The sequence below is a fragment of the Orcinus orca genome, chromosome 19 (genome assembly GCF_937001465.1).
Source record: "Orcinus orca chromosome 19, mOrcOrc1.1, whole genome shotgun sequence".
In the NCBI taxonomy this organism is placed as follows: Eukaryota; Metazoa; Chordata; class Mammalia; order Artiodactyla; family Delphinidae; genus Orcinus; species Orcinus orca.
Window position 1 is genome coordinate 18,310,511 of NC_064577.1, and position 20,128 is coordinate 18,330,638.

Below are 20,128 nucleotides of genomic sequence, written 5' to 3' on the forward strand. Positions count from 1 at the left end.
GAAGTCTACTCAATACTCTGTAATGGCCTATACGGGAAAAGAATCTAAACAAGAGTGGATACATGTATATGTATAACTGAGTCACTTTGCTGTACACCTGAAACTAACACAACAGAGTAAATCAACTCTACTCCAATAAAATTTTTTTAAAAATATGTAACAGCTAAGTTACAACTGCAAAAAAACCACAACTTCACACACAACAGATGTTATGTGGGGTTAGATGAAGTACGTACGGCAAAGGCTTGACAATCACTGGTCTCAGATTACAGGCATGTGGGGTTCGTAATACTGTTCTTTACACTTTTGACTCTTTTTTTTTGACTGCAGCATATGGGATCTTAGTTCCCTGACCAGGGATCGAACCTGTGGCCCCTGCAATGGAAGCGCAGAGTCTTAACCACTGGACCGCCAAGGAAGTCCCTGAAATTTTTTATAATAATTTTTTTTAAAGATTCAAGAGAAGCAGCTATCTTAAGACAAAATCTGAACAGAAGTTGAAAAAATTCACTTGCACTACACTGTCACTTAAAAACAAACATGAAACTATTTTCTGTAGACTTCTCAAGTAAGATGTTCTTATCCACCCACGTTATGTTTGTGTCTTTTCAGTGTACCACTGCATTTTTATTGCCAATGAATTTCCACTTGTTAAAAGATAAGTTTACCTGTTGTCAATAATCATTACATTGGAGGGTGGAATCCCCAAAACATCACAGCTCTGCAAAAGTTCCTTCTTACGAGTCTCCCCTTGATTGTAGTAATTTCCTGAGGATAACAAATACACAGTTGTTGATTTCTTTATCAGTGGAGATCTATCGGTTCACTCATCCTTATCTCATCTTGTTCCCTATAGGATTTAAGCTACCTGAAAATTTTGTGGTGGTGATAAAAAGTTGAAGAAGACGCAACGCTAGGGTTACTATCAGACACTCCTGTGAGAAGCCGTCTTTCGAATCACCTTTGAATTCTTCCCCATCTCTGTGTCTCTCCCTGTGTCTGTCCATCTGCCTGCCTGTCTATGTACCTTTCAGCCCCAAGCTACAGGCTTTGAGCACCTGCTTTGCAGTGAAACAGATTTAGGACTGACCCTTCTGTAACCACTCAGAACAAGTCAGGTATCTGGACACACTATTTGTTTGGGCCCCTTATTATTTAATCTTATTTATTTTTTAAATTATAGTTGATTTACAATGTTGTGTTAATTTCTGCTGTAGAGCAAAGTGACTCAGTTATACACATATATACATTCTTTTTAAAATATTCTTTTCTATTAAGGTTTATCACAGGATATTGAATACAGTTCCCTGTGCTATACAGTAGGACCTTGTTGTTTATCCATCCTATATATAATAGCTTGCATCTGCTTATCCCAAACTCCCACTCCTTCTCTCCCCCACTCCCCTTCCCCTTGGCAACCACAAGTCTGTTCTCTTATGTCTGTGAGTCTGTTTCTGTTTTGTAGATAGAGTCATTTGTGCCATATTTTAGATTCCCCGTATAAGTGATATCATATGGTATTTGTCTTTCTCTTTCTGACTCACTTCACTTAGTATGATAATCTCTAGTTGCATCCATGTTGCTGCAAATGGCATTATTTCGTTCTTTTTTATGGCTGAGTAGTATTCCGTAGTATATATAAACCACACTGTCTTTATCCATTCATCTGTCGATGGACATTTAGGTTGTTTCCATGTCTTGGCTATTGTGAACAGTGCTGCTGTGAACATAGGGGTGCATGTATCTTCTTGAATTATAGTTTTGTCCTGGTATATGTCGTTTGGTCCCCTTTAAATTGATAGTCTTCAAATATCTGTTAAGCACTTATTTAAAGAGGCTGCTACTCCTGAGTGTTACAGGAAAATAGCCTCCTTCAGAGTTTAGTAACCAGCTCTCCCAGCATGTCCCCGGGGATCTGGACCACATCAGCACCCCAGATAGCTTGCGAAGTCTTTATTTTCCCAACACAGACACTATACTTCCCAAGAATGGTTCTGTTAAGTAACGGCTCTGTATCCTTACAAATAACATACGGTGACGTTTTGGTACCACTTAAATTGCCCTTATGAGCAATTGTCTATAGCTACTGGCCCCCTTAATTCAACCCTCCAGCAGATAACTGCATGTGTGCTTTGTGCTAGTTACTTAACTCTCCTGAGCCACGGTTCCTGTACCTGTGCAGTGGGGATGATGGACGTCTGTCTCCAAAGGCTTTCCTAAGGATTATATGATGAGACACATCTACCTAGTCAGGTGCTCAGTGTTTCTCTTCTCTTCCCTTGACTGCTTTCTCTTTCCCTTCCCCCTCCTCCTCTCCTTTCTTCCTGAATTATAATTCTCCCTCATCATCCAGATCAAATGCCATTCTCTCTGGGAAGCCTTCTGCTCTTTTCCCCGGCAAGCAGTCATTTCCAGTATTCTGCTCAGAAATGTGAACTTTCCTCCGTGATCTGATTATTAATGCCTAAATGTCATTGACCTGAAAAGCCACTCTGTATCATCCTGGTGTCAGCACACTGCAGGCACTCCAGAGGCCCCGAGCAGAGAGTGGCTCTGCTTACTGTTCCAGAAAACTCAGAAAGGAACTCCCAAGTGAAACCTTTCAACTTTGGCAGGGGTTACTCTAGGGCTAGTTTTGAACTGTTTGAACCCAGATAGGAGACAGTCATTACATTGTATCTGATAAAAGGACTAACCCCCAAAAGACTCCAGAAAATAGCTTAATTTTGTACTGTTCTCATCACAGAGTTTTGAGTCAAATAGAAATTGTCAATTTTTGTGATGGTCATTATATTTTAGATTCCCCTCTCCCATTTTATCTCAAGGTTACTTATCTTCGGTGATAAGTAAATAGTCTAACGTACACTAGTGACGGGCTTTGTAACCTCAGAGGCCGAGCATGTTAGACTCTGGTTACAGTTGTGAGAAACAGCTTAGAAGTGAGGCCAAGGTGTTTTTGGACCTGGTTTTATTGCTTTGTGTTTGAACTGAGGAACTTAGAACAAGTTAGGGAGTTGAAGTCAGAGAGCATTTTCAACATTTTCATTCACTCTGGTGAACGTGTAAGCACTTCAGTGGAGTAAGTGTCTGGGACCCTCCAGCAGCTCCTGACTGGCATTCTCTAGAACAGTGTCCCCTGGGTGCATGTGGGGTGCACAGGACCATCTGCTGGGGTGGAGGAAAGCTTCTGGAACTTCTCCTCCTAATTTGTTTACCTTGTCCTTTATACATGTCAACTTTCATTGTTTTAGACTGTACACATTAATTCAGTGGTCTAGCTACTTAATATAATTATAAATAAATATACATATAATGGGAGTATATGTTCAAAAGCTTTTACCAATAGGAAAATGTGACCCCAAAAAAGCTTGGAGATCATTATTCTAGAAGGCAGAAAACAAATGGGATTAGTGTAGATTTATTTATATAGACCTACATTGTGTGTGTGTGTGTGTGTGTGTGTGTGTGTGTGTGATAACTAATACTTAGTAATAACTAGCAAACATAATGACATTTAATAGAAATTAAATTCACTTTGTAAAAGACCCACATTTACACAGCACAATGTATAAAGGTAGACATTTGTTTTACCTTAAAAATTCATTTATTTATTCTAAATAGGTAAAAAGACTTACATGGTTAAAAATACAAAGAAACAAGACCGTATAGATGTTTTTTTAAAAAGCCCCTCTCCCACTCCTCTAGTTACCCATCTTCCTACCCTGGAAGTTTTAATTTGTTAGAATGAGAAGTGGTTTGAGAATCAAGGCATCGTGGACCCAATACCTGGCCTTCCACTAACTTTGTGAACCTGAAGAGATTCTTTAAGTTCCTGGGTTTCAGGAATGCTAGCAAGGGTTTTCCTTGAACATGACTAAGCTAATTCTAAAATGTATTGGGAAGAAAAAAAGGTCCACATTTTCTCAACTATAAAATGGGGGAGTTTAGGTTCTCTACCACTTAGGGTCTACCCAGGAAAACAGAAACCATATCAAATATTTACATCAGTAAGAATTTAATGAAAAGAATTTGAAATGTAGCTGATGGAGGAATTGAGGGCCAAAGAGGGAAGAGTGAGAGACCTAGAGTGTAGTGATGGAGGAAGTAACTACCAGCCCTAGGCTGGAGAGGTAAGAGGAGGCCATATCACTCAAGCCCAAACCGGGTTCCCCAGGAGCTGAAACCCAAAGAGCTGGCCACCTTCCGTTAGAAGGTGTCCACAGAGCCCAGCTGGAGAAATCACGATGTGCATATGTGTGTGTGTGTATACACACACACACACAGGGGAAGGATCATGCCCCTCTGATAAGCAATTTGAAAGATGGAAGCAGCAAGAGGAGAGGGGCCCAAGAGGCTGGATTTGCGAGGAGCTCTCCCTCGAGCTGAAGACAGACGGATAAATCCTGTCTAAGCCGAGTGAACAGGCATGGGGGCTCTAGAGCCACTCACCCGTTTGGTTCAAGACTCTCCTAGACTCGGCCAAGGGTTTGTGACCGCGCGGGGCGCCAGTGGGGACTCTCAGAAAGAAATAGGAAAGAGGAGGAAAAGGGGACAGGGCCTGGGTTGGTGGCATACTGGGGAGTGCCCTCCATGTGCGGGCCATGTCATAAACAGTTTGATAACATTCTTTTTTTCTATCCTTTTAGTCCTCTGGCTTTCTTGCCCAGCTTTCGATATTTTCGAGATATATATACACAGATACATATATTTTTTACAAAATAGGGCCAGAGATATGTAACCTTTGAGTCCTGTTCTGAAGTGTCTATCACTCTCTTAAACATAATTCATATTTATCTTGTTTATTTTATTTTTTTGGCTCTGCCACGCGGCAAAAAAACCTTAGTTCCCCAACCAGGATCTTAGTTCCCCAACCAGGGATCAAACCTGTGCCCCTTGCAGTGGAAGTGCAGAGTCCTAACCACTGGATCGCCAGGGAAGTTCCCATAATTCATATTTTAAATATTACTAATTTATCCCATTCTTAATAAGATGCAGTCAATCTTAAGATCATATATTTTTAGAAATCCCAAATGTATTGAGTTAGAAAGAAAAGAGTAAAATAGATGAGACTAACACTTTTGAGCCTGGATCTAAATTTATCTCAATAAGGAAAATTCTGAATAATTATTCATGATTAAAAAGCAATAGTGAGGGACATCCCTGGTGGCACAGTGGTTAGGAATCCACCTGCCAATGCAGGGGACACAGGTTCAAGCCCTGGTCTGGGAAGATCCCACATGCCAAGGAGCAACTAAGCCCGTGCACCACAACTACCGAGCCTGCGCTCTAGAGCCCGTGAGCCACAACTACTGAGCCCGCATGCCACAACTACTGAAGCCCACACGCCTAGAGCCCGTGCTCTGCAACAAGAGAAGCCCGCGCACCGTAATGAAGAGTAGCCCCCATGTGCTGCAATTAGAGAAAGCCCGCGCGCAGCAATGAAGACCTAGCACACCAAAAACGACAAAAAAAAAATGAAAAACAAATCGGGGGAAAAAGAGCAATAGTGAAAATAACCTTATAAGTTCTGTTTTAGGAAATATGGTGAGTCAGATGTCTGGAGAAACCCCCATAGAATACCTGAACATGTGAAATAAAAGGCAAGCATGTTTTAGAATGTATGGCTGAGCTGGCAGGAAAGTAAGGGCTGTCTTTGGAGGTCATAAACAGTAGGTAAGCACAAATCCAGTTAGGTAGGGTGGAGCTGAAGCCAGGTCAGCTGGTGGCCTGAAGTTGGGCCAGGAGATAAAACTTGGGCACGAATAAGGAAACCTCCACACAAAGATAGGACCCTCAGAAGGCAGTACCTGCAGTGGGTGAACTAGGGGAAAAACCACCCGAAACAGAGATGGTGGGGCTACTTCTGTGTCTTAGACTTGTTTCTAGTGGAAGGGAAAATGAGAAAAATGTCACCCCCTGAGAACTGTCAACGACACACTCGCCTTCACTTGGTGTGGCACACTGTAGTTTCCAAATGTAGCCACTGCAATAATTCTAGTCCACATGCCCTTCTAGAACCTTGCTGCCTCCTATCAAGAGGTGGTATTTCTCTCTTTGAACCTGGATGTGACTTGTGACGGCCTTGACACACAATGCAGTCAAAGTGATATACGTGCTTTCCAAGGCTAGGCCACAGCAGGCAAGGCGGCTCCCCTGAGGGCAGGCCCTCTCGCATACTTGCCCAGGAACCCCGTCACCAGGCTGTGAGTAAGCCCAGGCTACATGGATTGACCATATGTGGATGTTCTGGCCCACATCTCTAGCTAAGTCAGGTGATTCCAGTCTCCAGCCTTTGGGTATTCCAGCTGAGGTACTAACCATCATGGGGTAGAGACAACTGCTCTCTGTCTGAAACCATGAGAGATAAAGTCTTATGATTGTTTTAAGCCACTAAGCCTTGAGATAATTTGTTGCACACCATCAGGCAACTGATGTACTTGAGTTTGGGCCCTGAATTTACACTACCTCTATGGCCCGAAAAGTCTCAGTATAAAATTTTAATTTAGAGTGATCTAAGATGGGTAGTTCCCTTTGCTGCCTGGCTGAAGCAAACATAAACATGAAAATATTATCACAGGAGAGGTCACGGCGTGAGGCCGCCGCCACGGTCGCCGTGAGGTCGGAGCGCCGGGCTGCACCATGGCCTACTGCCGGCAGGAAGGGAAGGATCGAATCATATCTGTGACCAAAGAAGACCATGAAACTCCAAGCAACGTGGACCTGGTGGCCGACGACCCCAATGATCCTTATGAGGAGCACGGACTGATCCTGCCCAACGGAGACATCAACTGGAACTGCCCGTGCCTGGGGGGCATGGCCAGCGGCCCGTGTGGGGAACAGTTCAAGGCGGCCTTTTCCTGCTTCCACTACAGCACAGAAGATGTCAAGGGGTCGGACTGTGTAGACCAGTTCCGGGCCATGCAGGAGTGCATGCAGAAGTACCCGGACCTCTATCCCCAGAAGGAGGAGAAGCCAGCGGATGGATTAGAGGAAACGGCTGTCTCTGAGGCTGCCACGACCAAAGTAGAGGGGTCCAGCTAATGAGGGCCCTGGTCTCCAGCCTCCTTCAGAGAGGATGAACCTCTCCAAGAAAGTGTCTCTCCCTCTGTTGTTCTGTGCACTGTAATGTACAAAATAACTTATTGAGTGATCAGGGGTCTTGGCCCCTTGACATGTACACTGAAACATGGGTTGTTTGTATGTGTGTCTCACATAACCTGTCAGCGAATGTAGCCACTTTTGAATTCTCAGATTGTCCTGAATTTTGCCATTTTGAAATAATGTGCTGAATAATCTCAACAACCAAAAATCTTTATCTGGGAGTGTCTCTTGTGAGTGAGCTGATCTATTCTGATTCATTGTATCCCTTTTAGTAGATTTTATACCCAGTTGGAAAGTGAGATAGAAACAAACATCTTCCTTTAAAAATGCTGGAGGGGGGCCATTCCTTATAGAAGAGGTGGGATGATCAGACCTTGAGTATTGGACGAAGCACTCTGCTTCATTTCTGATATATTTTGGTTTCTAGTTTGCATTGAGCTCCACGTTTTCTACGTTTGGAAAACAGAGCTTTGGACCCTCTGAGTGACTCCCTTTGTAAGTGAAGAGAAAGGCTGTTTTTTTCTCTTCTTGTTATCCCAAAAGCCCTGCTTTGGGGTCTGTGTTCACACTGGCTCTGTCTCAGCCTGTTCAGATGCAATGTTCTTGAGAGGTGGGGACCTAATCATTACCAAAGTAGCACCTGAGAGGGGAAACGGTGTCAATTAAAAGGGAAACATGATTTTTACCAGAAAAAAAAAAATTATCACAAGTATGGTTCCATGAAACATGTGCTTACAATTAAAAAAAAAATCACAAAACACACAGGGAAACAAGTCACTCAGAATGAGTTACTCAAAGAGCAGAGGCAGACACAAAGACTGCAGAAATTGGAATTATTAGAAGTAGATATGTGTTTAATATATTTAAAGAAATAAAAACGTCAAACTATGAGGAAGTAACAAGAGACCGTAATATTTGCAAAAGAAGCTCTGAATATGAGAAACAGATGAATGGACAAAATTACTCATCATCTCAATATATATGTAAGGCGTTTATTATAAATCTACTAAAGGACATTAAAAAAGGCCAATATAAATGAGGAGACGTACCATAAAATCATAGACAGAAAGGCTTCATATTGTAAACTTGTCGATTTTTCCCAATATTGATCAACAGAGTCAGTGAAATTCCAATAAAAACGCCAGCAAGGTTTTTCCTTGGGCATGCCCAAACTAGTTCTAAAATGTATCTGGGGACTTCCCTGATGGCACAGTGGTTAAGAATTCTCCTGCCGGGCTTCCCTGGTGGCGCAGTAGTTGAGAGTCCGCCTGCCGATGCAGGGGACACGGGTTCGTGCCCCGGTCCGGGAGGACCCCACATGCCGCGGAGCGGCTGGGCCCGTGAGCCATGGCCGCTGAGCCTGCGCGTCCGGAGCCTGTGCTCCGCAACGGGAGAGACCACAACAGTGAGAGGCCCGCGTACCGCAAAAAAAAAAAAAAAGAATTCTCCTGCCAATGTAGGGGACACAGGTTTGATCCCTGGTCGGGGAAGATCGCACATACTGCAGAGAAACTAAGCCCATGCACCACAACTACTGAGGCTGCGTGCCACAAATACTGAAGCCCGAGTGCCTAGAGCCCGTGCTCCGCAACAAGAGAAGCCACCAGAACGAGAAGCCCACGTACCGCAATTAGAGAAAGCCCGCACACAGCAAAATGAAGACCCAATGCAGCCAAAAATAAATAAATAAAAATTTATAAAAAAAAAATAAAATGTTTGGAGGAAGGTCAAAAATGGCAAACACACCCGGAGGAACAACAGATCAGAGGGCTGGCCCTACCAGATACAGTGTTGTAAAAGCTACAGAAGTTAATTGTTGTAAAAGCTACAGCATGATATTGGTACAGGGATGTCAAACTGACTGAAGGGACAGTATACAGAGCAGAAATACACGGAGCTCTGACATATGAGAGGTGGCAGTGCAGTCAGGAGGGGAAAGGATGGCCTGAACTGGTTTTCCCGACTCCAGTCTTTCCCTCCAAACGGTTCTCCATATGCCACCAGTATGAGCTTGCTAAAACACAGAACTGGCTGTGTTAATTCTCCAGCACATGCATTCTACAACACCCTACTACCTACTGTGGCTTCCTCTCGTGTGTATATTAATAGGTACTTCAATGGTTACATAAATCGGAGAAATGCTGGACTAAACAAAATTAAATAGGAATTTTTTATAGCAAGACTTCTCCAAGATATTGATAGTCAAATAAGGACCGTGCACCTCTAAAGGGGGAATAGCACATCCGGTTGATTTCCCTAAACTTGTCAGGTCAAGGTATTAACATTTTTTTTTTTTAATAGCAGCTTGAGGAACTGGTATTTCGTGGAACATACACTGGGAATCAAAATGGTTACTTCCTTAACTGATACAGCAGCCAGGCAATGTGTGTGGGTGCAACGGTTTAGAACAGGGAAGAGCCACTGGGTCCTGGCTCCTCTGTGTTCTAGCTCTTCACTTTGGTCAAGTTACCTAACTTCGTGGTTCAGTTTCCACAGTTAAAAAATGAGAAAAACAAATTATATATACGTGTAATGCCTATCATAGGATTGCTGAGAGGATTAAATGAGCAACTAATAACAAAATACATTTTTTCCTGCTTCTCCCTACCCCTTACAACTGGAGATGTAGTTAGAATGAGTTATTCAAATGAGTCCAAGACTTACTTATGCTTTTACTATTGCCCTGAATGGCTTGCCCCATTTCCTGTATACTTAAGTCCTATTTTTAAAGACTAGCTCAAAAGAAAAGCTCTTTGGAGAAGTTTCCTTAATCCAATTGATGCTTTTCCCCATTTTGAGTCCACAGTCTTTTCTCTGTCAATTACAGCTTTCATTATGTTATATCATGTAATTAACTTCCTGTTTTTCAGGTTAGAATAAATCAGGAAGGTGGGTAATGTTTAGTCCGTACATTTTTTAAATGAGTTGGGTATTTTAAAAGTAATTTAAAAAATTACAAGAGAAAACAATTTAAACAGAAAGTTGGATTCAGAGGAAATAATGAAAGACAACAATGAAGATACTGAGTTTTAGTATGTGTCAAGGGCATGGTGTTATATTTTTTACTTAAAAAAATTTTGATTTCTGGCCCCAACCTACTAAAAAATAAGGAGAAATTTATTAAAGAATCCTGTGTACCTATAATACTTTGTAAATAAAATCCAGGCATCTTGTAACAAATTTTGCTTATAATTTGATTCCCATAGTTGTAATATGAAACATAAATAAAATTAAAAGCAAACAAAAAATGAGGCCATTACTTGCATATATTTGCAGTTAATATCCTTAATAGCACAAACTGAGAAGAAAAGTGCTTAGATTGAAATTCTCAATATTTATGAAAAATGGTTTAATCTTACTGGTAACAAAAGATTTTGAAGGAAAAAAATGTTAGTCAAATCAAGAAATATTATACATAAAGAGATTATTTGTAATAGAGATAACCTGGGGGGGGAAAAACCCTAAATATATGTATAATAAGGGATGACTAACTAAATTAAGGTTTATCTGTATGAAACCATTTAAAAGCCTATATATCTAGTTCTTATAAACATAGGTAAATATTTAAAAATATAAGTTTCAGAAGGACATGGTCCTCACCTAGCTTGTTTTCAGTTTTATTCCTAGGGCAGAGAATAAGTCCTGGCAGATAGACTTTTTCTTAATTAAAAACTTTTTTTATGAAGACTTTTTTTAAAAGAGCAGTTTTAGGTTCACAGCAAAATTGAGGGTAAGGTACAGAGAGTTTCCATATACTCCCCGCCCTCACACATGTACAGCCTCCCCCATTATCAGCATCTCCCACCAGATGGTACACTTGTTACAATCGATGAACCTACACTGACACATAATAATCACCCCAAGTCCATGGTTTACATTAGGGTTCACTCCTGGTCTTGTACATTCTATGGGTTTGGACAACTGTATAATGACATGCACCCACCATTATATTATACCATACAGAGTATTTTCACTGCCCTAAGAATCCTCTCTGCTCTGTCTATACATCCTTCCTCTCATCCCAACCCCTGATCCCCACTGATCTTTTTACTGTCTCCATAGTTTTGCCTTTTCCAGATTGTCACATAGTTGGAATCACACAGTACAAAGCCTTTTCAGATTGGCTTCTATCGCTTAGTAATACGCATTTAAAATTCTTCCTTTTCATGGCTTGATAGCTCATTTCTTTTTGCCTCTAATATTCCATTGTCTGGATGGACCACAGTTTATTTATCCACTCACCTACTGAAGGACATCTTGGTTGCTTCCAAGTTTTGTCAATTATGAATAAAGCTTCTATAAACATCTGTGTGCAGGTTTTTGTGTGAACATGTTTTCAGTTCCTCTGGGTAAATACCAAGGAGGGCTACTGCTGGATGGTTTGGTAAGAGTATGTTTAGGTTTGTAAGAGACTACCAAACTAACTGCCTTACAAAGTGGCTGAACCACTTTGCGTTCCCACCAACAATGAATGAGAGTACCTTGGTGTCACATCCTCACCAGCATTTGGTGTTGTCAGTGTTCCGGATTTTGGCCATTTTAATAGTAAGCAGTGCACAAAAATCTTTAATAAATATTTGAGAAATTAATGAAAAGGTAATATTCGGTGAAAAATATAGTCTTATAAAATGTGCTTACTGAGAAAAATCTGTATAGAAAAAGATCGGGTACGAAACAACCAAATGGGAAAAGAGGTCACTGGGCATTTGTTAAAAACAGCTTTATTGAGGTATGATTTTTACATACCATAAAATTCACCCATTATATATGTACACTTCAATTATTCCATTTATACAGCTGTGCAATTACCACCATAACCCAGTATCATGGTCAATTTGTTTTCTCATTCCTTCTTTTCTGTATGGTAAAGAAGGACTTAATTCTTTGAAAGGCCCCAGTGAAAGCTGGGTGGAGTTGAACTCTAAAATGACCTATAAGATTATTTTCTAGTCTAATGAACTCTCTCTTCAATTTGATACATGCATCTTTCTAGCACAAAGTGGACTGAAGGGTTGATCAGGAATGACACAGCCCACATTCTGTTTGGTCGTTATTCTTGGCCCTCCTGGAAATGAAAAGGTTCCACAGGATACTGATCACAGTCGCAGTTCCCAACGCGGATGTAGGTACTGAATGGAAGCAAATGTGAGCTCCCGGATCCTGCTAGCGGAGAGCGGAGCTCGCACGCTGCCCACGCCTCCCAACGCACCTGGGAAGCCGGCCCTACAGCCCTCAGGCTGGGGCCACAGATTCTCGGTGAAGCGCCCGGAAAAAGGACCTCCAGTGTATTCACCTGGTTCCCTCCGACAGAGACCCCTCCGGGAAGAAGTCAAGTGAGACAGGTTGGCGCCTAAATGCCTTCCCAGCCCCGGCTCCCCGCGCCCCGCCTACAGCTTCCTACCTGCGGAGAAGCAGAGCAGGGACACCTGGTGCCGCATGCGGACCAAGCCTAGAACGGTGGGAGCAAAGAACATGGCTTCATCGTCGGGGTGCGCGGTCACCAACAGAGTCCGGCTTCCGCCTCCCGGCAGGCCAGCTTCCTCCGGACTCTTCATTCGCTCCCAGGAGTCCCAAACCCAGAGGAAGCCCCATGTCAGGACCGCCGCCGCCACACACAGCAGCAGACCCACCACCTCCATGCCCTGAGGAGGCACTGCGCCTGCGCAGGAGGGGAGGCGGCCGCCGGGCCGGCTCCGGCGGGAGACCGGCGCTCGCGGAAACCGCGTTCCGAGTGGAAATCCGTCCGGTTGCCCTGCTCCAACGGCCGGAGGCTTTAAGCGTCGGGCTGTGTGCTCTGACACGGACGCCTCCCAGCCCCTCTTCACGGGCTGCCGCTACTTTAAGCGGCCTTTACGAGCTCTCGTGCACGCTCCGTTTCAGGGCTGAGCCAACCCCCTTGCCGTCCACACAGTACTTAAGGGGAAGCGTCTGAAAAGAACCTCCAGCATCTTCAGTGCGAGTTCCTCCTGTTTTTACGTCACCATTTTCTCACTCATTTCTTAAAACCCGGACTTTCTCGTAATTATCCGGGTGAACACCGACTTTGTTTCTCCTCCCTAATTCCGGGATGTGGAGTGGCGCCTTCTCTAAAGGAAAAGTATGCGGTGGCGAGGCCCGTCCGGTCAGTTCCCTGGGAGCGTGAGGCCGAGAGCGCACTTGGCGGGCGCGGGGGCCCGGGCTCCTCGGAGGGGCCGGAGGGAGGGCCGGCATCACGGGCGGGTCGGCCTCGCGCGGCCTTTCTGGCAGGCCCGCTGCGAACGCAGCCTGAGCCCGGGAAGCAGCTGCGCGGGTGGCCGCGCGCACCCCCCGGGCCCCCGCTTCCCTCCCGCCCTCAGCCCGGGCTCTCAGGCCCGGGGCGCGGCCTCGCGTCCTTCCCTTTCGCACGCCCGCGGGGAGTCCCGGGCGCGACGGCAGCACCCTGGGTCCGCCGCCGGGCCAAGGGGGTACGCCAGGGGCCCGGGAAGCTCGGCCAGCGGAGGGAGTCGGCCTCCCAGCCTCCGGAAGGAGGAGGAGCCGGAGCAGCCTCAGCCGCGGTCGCCGGGCCGGGGGGTGGGGGGGCGGAGGAGAGGGGTTGAATCAAAATGGCGGCCGAGGTGGCGAAGCAGCAGCGGCGGCGGCGGCGGCGGCTGGAGTGAGCGCCCGGCTCGCCGCGCCGACCAGGGCCCGGGCAGGGCCGCGCGCGAGGCCGCGTCCTGCCCCTCAGGCCCGGGGCCGCGTCGGCCGCCGCGCTTCGTCCGCTCCCGGTGAGTAGGCCCGACGCCCGCAGTCCGGCCTCCGGGCCCCCGCTAGCCCGGGGCCGCCGAGGGCTCCGGGGCACCAGCCGCGGGGGAGGCTTTCCGGCCGGCGAGGGGCGTCGCGGGCCCGGCGGCTCGGGACCCGCCCAGCCGCCGGCCTCTTGCTCTCGGCGGCCGGGGCGAGCCGGGCGCGGCGGGGAGCGGGGCCGGGCGAGCGGGGGAGGCTTATGGAGTTTGGAGGAAGAATGGGTTGCGGCCGGGCCGGGGCGCCCAGGGTGTCCTGCGGGGAGCGGGCTGCGGGGCCCGAGGCGGGCGCGGGCCGGGGCCGCGGGTGGGGCCGGCGCAGGTGGCGGCCTGCTCTCCCTCCGGGGCGGAGTTGGTGGCTGCCCGGGAGTGTGCAAGGGGTCAGGGCGGGTGACAGCGGTGGACAAGTGCTTGAAGAGCAAACTAGTTCACCTTTGCGACCAAACCACTTGGGGTGTAATGGCGAAGGGAGGGCGGGGGGGACGGTGGAGATCGGAACCCGGTACCTTCTGCCTTTTATCGTTGCTGTTTAATGTGAATTCTCTTTTGGGGGGAGGAGCGATTCGAGAAACTGTAACTGAGAAGTCAGTCTTAGTGGCGAGGAGACTGAATTCTTCGAATTAGCCGGATTAGGTATAGTCGTGTATTAAAGGTGTGGGTGGGAATAGGTGATATTTGTGAAAAGTGTTTGCTCAGAGTGTCAGTTTTCTTTTACCGATGTTGCATGCTACAGTGCCGCTTCTCCAGAGTTTCCCTTGGAGAGCAGAGGTGTGGGTGATTCTAATCTGTGGGATTAGTGTTTTCACCTGCATCAGATTTGCTTCCCTAAGTATATCCTAATTGTACTGAAATTTACATTCCTTGCGTGCACCTTGGTGAGGCGGTGACTCGAGGCGGAACGTTGCGTAAAGAGCAACAGGCCTGGGATTTTAAAATGCCTGCAGATATTCATTCATTCGTTCAACATGTCGTGATCAATAACTGCTGCTGATAGGTCACATGTGACTTTCTCTTGGATAACTGAAGAGTTGATGGCATTATTTAATTTTTAATAGTTTTTGAAAATGTTTTGATGTATCCTTTCGTAAAGATATTTATTGGCAGAACTAACTTGCCCGACCTCAGGAGCAGACCAATTTTAGAATATTTTTAGACATGGGTGGAGATTACAGAAGAAATAAGCAAGTTGTTGCAGAAAGAAACATTGTCTTTATTTTCTCATTCTGTTAAAATCCAGTGGAGGTTTATTTATTTATTTTAATATTTATAGTACACAGTTGCTTTGCCTTGCTTTAAGCACACCTGTTAATGGAAATCAAGGTTTACACACACACGTATATAAATAATATGCACATACATACATAAGGATGTGATTGCAGTACCAAAATACTCTTTCCTTTTACAAAAGGCTTGCCATATGTTGGACTCCTACCCCAGAGAAAATACAATACAAAGAGTTCTGATTCCTCCTTTAACTGTGTCATTTTGGAACATGATCAGTCTTTTTCTGCTTGTTTCCTCATCTATGATAGCAGGAAAACATCTCTCCTAAGTTGCTGTTGTGAGCCTAAAAGAGCTGTTATGAAATTGCTCTACAGAGATCGTAAAGGTTATATTTCTGTGCCAGAGTAACAGCTCCCTCTTCTCTCCTGAAATGCTTTAACTACACATCTCCTCTCATGGCATTTACACTTTCTACCTTGTATTTAGGTACGTACCTGTTTTATCTTCTATTGAGGAGCAGGATGGGCCCTTCTCTGACTTTATCTTGAAGGCACTGCCTAGGATATTGACACTGCAAATGTTTATTGAACGAATAAACATTGTATTCTAATTAGGGAAATGTGTTCACATTACAGCTTACCAAATACATCTGCTAACCTGCTGTGACATATTTATATAGGTGTGATTTTCTCCATGATCTATGAGGAATAAATTTTTTTAAAAATAAATTTATTTATTTATTTATTTTTGGCTGCATTGATTGGGTCTTTGTTGCTGCGCGCCGGGCTTTCTTTAGCTGCGGCGAGCCAGGGCTACTATTTTTTCTTTTTTTTTCGTTGCGGTACGCGCAGGCTCAGCGGCCATGGCTCACGGGCCCAGCCGTTCCGCGGCATGTGGGATCTTCCTTGACTGGGGCACGAACCCGTGTCCCCTGCATCGGCAGGCGGACGCTCAACCACTGCGCCGCCAGGGAAGGCCGCGGGGGCTACTCTTCGTTGCGGTGAGCGGGCTTCTCATGGTGGTGGCTTCTCTTGTTGTGGAGCACGGGCTCTAGGCGCACGGGCTTCAGTAGTTGTGGCTCACAGGCTCAGTAGCTGTGGCTTGCGGGCTCTGGAGCGCAGGCTCAGTAGTTGTGGCGCACGGGCTTAGTTGCTCCGCGGCATGTGGGATCTTCCTGGATCAGGGCTCGAACCCGTGTCGCCTGCGTTGGCAGGCAGATTTTTAACCACCATGCCACCAGGGAAGCCCAGGAATAAATATTTTTAACTGGGTGTCTTGTTGGATTTAATCATGTAGTAAAAGTTAAGAATTTGCCCTGCCCACATAATTTTTTAAAACACAGAATGCTCAAAATTAACTTTCTTTGAATTTGAGTAAAATTTGTCCCAAGGCCAAGCATATTTGTATTAATCAAGCTATTTTTAAGCTTTTTTTTTTTTTTTTTTTTTTTTTTTTTTTTGTAAATTTTGTGAAGTGGGAGATTGTCTTGCCATTGTTATCTGCAGGAGAAAAGCAGAGGCCTTTCAATATGCCAGGGATTGATGTAGGTAAATGTCAGGCTATTTGTTTCTCAGGTTTTTTGTGTTTGTTTTGTTGTTCAGTTTTAACTGTATTTTGTGACCTGTCTCTTTTTTTTTTTTTTGTGACCTGTCTTAATTGCAATTTCAAATTCTTAACTGATGCCTGAGAATGGTAGAGATCTCAAATACTTAGTTACTTCCTTGTGTTCATTTACTTCAGAGACTGGATTTTACTGGAGTATGGTACAAAGGTTGTCAGGGTTTATTATGTCTGGACTTATCTGTTGGTGTGTAGTTCATTCACTTGTTCAACCAGTGTGGCATGCCTTATGTTTACAGCATGTTACTAAATTCTATAAAAGCATAAAGTTGACCAGATCAGTTACATGCACAAAGAACTCAGTCTGTAGATTGATACTTTGTCCTTTTCAGGTTTAATGTTGCAAAAGTACATTTAGATAGAATATTATTATTATGTTTCCTCCTAGGAGCCATGCATCCCCACAGCCTCATACTCCTTGACAGTCAGGTCTAGAGCTGCCCATTCCAGCCTCCTCTGACTTTAAGCCCAGCTTCTTCTCCTGATCAGTCCAGCTCGGGGTGACTTGGCGTCTCCTGTCATGCTGCCCTGTCCCTTTAATTGTCTTATTGATTTAGTATTTTTATTTTATGGCTGTTTAATTTCCCTGGTATTTATGGCCTATTTTCCCCCAACTAAATTGTGAGGATCTCTGAAGAGCAAAGGTCTCACATTTCTTTGAGTTTCTCAGTGCACCTGGTTTGAAGCCATGCCAGTATTGCTGCTCAAAAAAGTTTGAGAATTCTATCTTAATAAATAGCAATTTAATAAAGAGTATCAAATCTTGTGTTAGATACCCCTAAAAAAAAAAAAAGAAAACATTGGTTTTCTATCAGGACTCCTTAGGAGTATTGAAAAGCTATGAAAGCTTCTGTCATGTAGCGATAACTGTATGTAGAGCATCTGTTTTTTATTTTGGTATTATTGTGGTGGTGGTTTTCCATGAACATTTTTACTGTTCTACCATTTTTTTCTACCCCAGAAGCTTGTAAGCTTGTGTGGTAAAAATATTACTTGGATATTACTTGGATTGTTTTCAGATACATATTTTTTTGGGGGGGGGGAGGCGCTCCTCTTTGCTTGTGAAAATGAGACTATACAAAGACATAAGAATGTTCCTGGGGAGCTCTTCAGTTTGATTCTTCCATGTGTGCTGCTGTTACTTTTATTTAATAATCTCAAAGACAAATCTAAATTGGTTAAAATAAAATGCTCATAATTTATAGAGTTACAGAATGTAGAGTCATGTAGATTATCTAGTCTTACTTGTTTTACTGGTGAATAAACTGAGGGTCACTGAATTGAAGGGGTCTGGCCTAAATTGTTACTGTTGGCCAGTAGCAGAATCCAGTCTTCTGCCTTCCAGGGTAGCTCCTTCTGGGACACCATATCATCCATGGGATGAGTCAATGTGATGATTGACTACTACTTAAAACAAAAATTGGGGTGGGTGGGAAATGAGTGCTCAGTCACTCAGCTTAGATATTGAATTTAGGTACTCCCCCTAACTTTACATTTCTGCAGTGAAAATGTAGCTTGAAAAAACTTGGTATTGATCTACATTAGTAACATGATCACCGGGAATTATGTTTCATTTTTAATCTGCTATGATGATTAAAAATGAAATGACAGTACCTTCTGTCTTCTTAAACAGAAATGTCTTTAAGGTTATCTGGACCTACTGATGTTTAATGGAATTTAAGTGTTACAGTGATGGAAATTTTATTGTGCCAATGGTTAGGTACCTCTGAGATACAGATAGGTTAAATTATTTTATATATTAGTTATTGCTTGCTTCACTTACTCTCAAACTTGACTTTTTTTTTTTAAGTGTGAGAAACTTCAATTGTTATATGAAAGCTTAGATAAATAGCGTAAACATGAACTATCTTTTTAATGCCGTGTTGAAAAGCTCATATAGAATGTTAGTTTTCAATAGGTACTCATGCCATAAAATTTGTTTTAAAGGAAAAGGCGTAGTATTCTTTTTAAACTAATGTCCTCACATGAATACTGAAGCATGGCATGTGTGTTTTTTTAATAAATTTTATTTATTTTTTTATTTATATTTGGCTGCGTTGGGTCTTCGTTGCTGCGCATGGGCTTTCTCTAGTTGCCGCGCGCGGGGGCTACTCTTCATTGCGGTGCGCGGGCTTCTCATTGCGGTGGCTTCTCTTGTTGCAGAGCACGGGCTCTAGGCTTGTGGGCTCAGTAGTTGTGGCACACGGGCTCAGTAGTTGTGGCTCGCGGGCTCTAGGGCGCATGCTCAGTAGTTGTGGCGCACGGGCTTAGCTGCTCTCCGGAACGTGGGATCTTCCTGGACCAGGGCTCGAAACCATGTCCCCTGCATTGACAGGCTGATTCTTTACCACTGTGCCACCAGGGAAGTCCCATAGCATGTTTTTTTATTCCACTTGGGCTATTAAATAATATGCCTCTTTTGTGTTGCATTAAGAAGGGTTGTTTTTTTTCCCATTCTGTGCTCTTTTCTGGAATGCTATTTCCCTACCTTACTTTTCCAAACTCTACCGCACCTACATACTGCCTATTTTTTGAGGGGTTTTGAGCACATATCACTTCATCCAGGAAGTCAGTCTCCCTCCTCCTCCCTCTTCTCTGAAGAAAAGTGTTTTATGGTCTGGAAATTCTTAATGCCTCACTTACGCCTCTGCTATAACGTCATAGTTATTTATGTGCATGCCCGTTTAGTCCCCACTAGACCATAAGCCCATTGTGGGCATGTCTGTGTCTCAGTTATTTTTTGATCCTTCCCCTGCCCCCACTCCCAGAATAACACTCTGTCCCCAGGAATGGTGTAGTAGAAATTTGTTGAATGCATAAAAAGCAGCCCAGCTGCTTGGTGCAGCTGTGGAAGCCGACGGATACACTTGTGGGAACTTGATGGTGAGTAGTTTTTGGAAATTAAAAAACAGGTAGAAATTCACCAGTGTCAGTGAGATAAAATGTCTGTTATCAGTGAATTATTATTTTTGTTTGTTTTTGATTTGTTTTGTTTTTTGCAGTACAAGGGCCTCTCACTGTTGTGGCCTCTCCCGTTGAGGAGCACAGGCTCCAGACGCGCAGGCTCAGCGGCCATGGATCACGGGCCCAGCCGCTCTGCAGCATGTGGGATCTTCCCGGACTGGGGCACGAACCCGTGTCCCCTGCATCGGCAGGCGGACTCTCAACCACTGTGCCACCAGGGAAGCCTTGTTATCAGTGAATTATTAAAGCATTTCTTTAAAAAAGTATTTCTCTCAGTTTACTGGGATTTTTGGGAGAAAGAGAAAGTAAGCACAGAATCAGTTCATCTCAGATTATTTGTATTTCAGGTAATATTAGAACAAAAATGTGTTAATTTATATATGCAGGGAACTTTGGAGTTCAGTGCTAGGGAAAAAATGTGAATTAGGAATAGTTGGTTTATAGGATTATTATAAAATCCC

At 44.2% G+C, this 20,128-nt stretch overlaps 3 protein-coding genes across 17 annotated transcripts in view; 2 read left to right on the top strand and 1 right to left on the bottom strand.

The window, feature by feature from the left end:
- The window catches only part of PIGL (phosphatidylinositol glycan anchor biosynthesis class L), a 64,117-nt gene extending 51,370 nt beyond the window's left edge, over positions 1–12,747 (bottom strand). For all 3 annotated transcript variants that reach the window (XM_049702447.1, XM_004266810.4, XM_033422813.2), the window contains exons 1-2: positions 12,503–12,747; positions 669–768 (exon numbers count right to left, since the gene is read on the bottom strand). In XM_049702447.1, the coding sequence (XP_049558404.1) occupies positions 669–768; positions 12,503–12,740 (338 nt within the window). In that variant the 5' untranslated portion in view covers positions 12,741–12,747. The remainder of the gene's footprint in view (positions 1–668; positions 769–12,502) is intronic.
- LOC101287366 (mitochondrial intermembrane space import and assembly protein 40-like) lies at positions 6,489–11,408 on the top strand. Its single transcript, XM_049702449.1, has one exon. It carries the CDS (start codon positions 6,640–6,642, stop codon positions 7,039–7,041), a length of 402 nt encoding a protein of 133 aa, XP_049558406.1. The 5' UTR covers positions 6,489–6,639; the 3' UTR covers positions 7,042–11,408.
- Positions 12,748–13,204: 457 nt separating the features above from the next.
- The window catches only part of NCOR1 (nuclear receptor corepressor 1), a 143,254-nt gene continuing 136,330 nt past the window's right edge, over positions 13,205–20,128 (top strand). For 6 of the 13 annotated variants that reach the window (XM_033422797.2, XM_033422804.2, XM_033422805.2 and 3 more), the window contains exon 1: positions 13,694–13,844. The gene's annotated coding sequence lies outside the window, so the exon portion shown is untranslated. Of the gene's footprint in view, positions 13,223–13,676; positions 13,845–20,128 lie in introns of those variants that run through there. The other 7 variants (XM_033422795.1, XM_033422803.1, XM_033422806.1 and 4 more) reach the window with 3 other exon arrangements.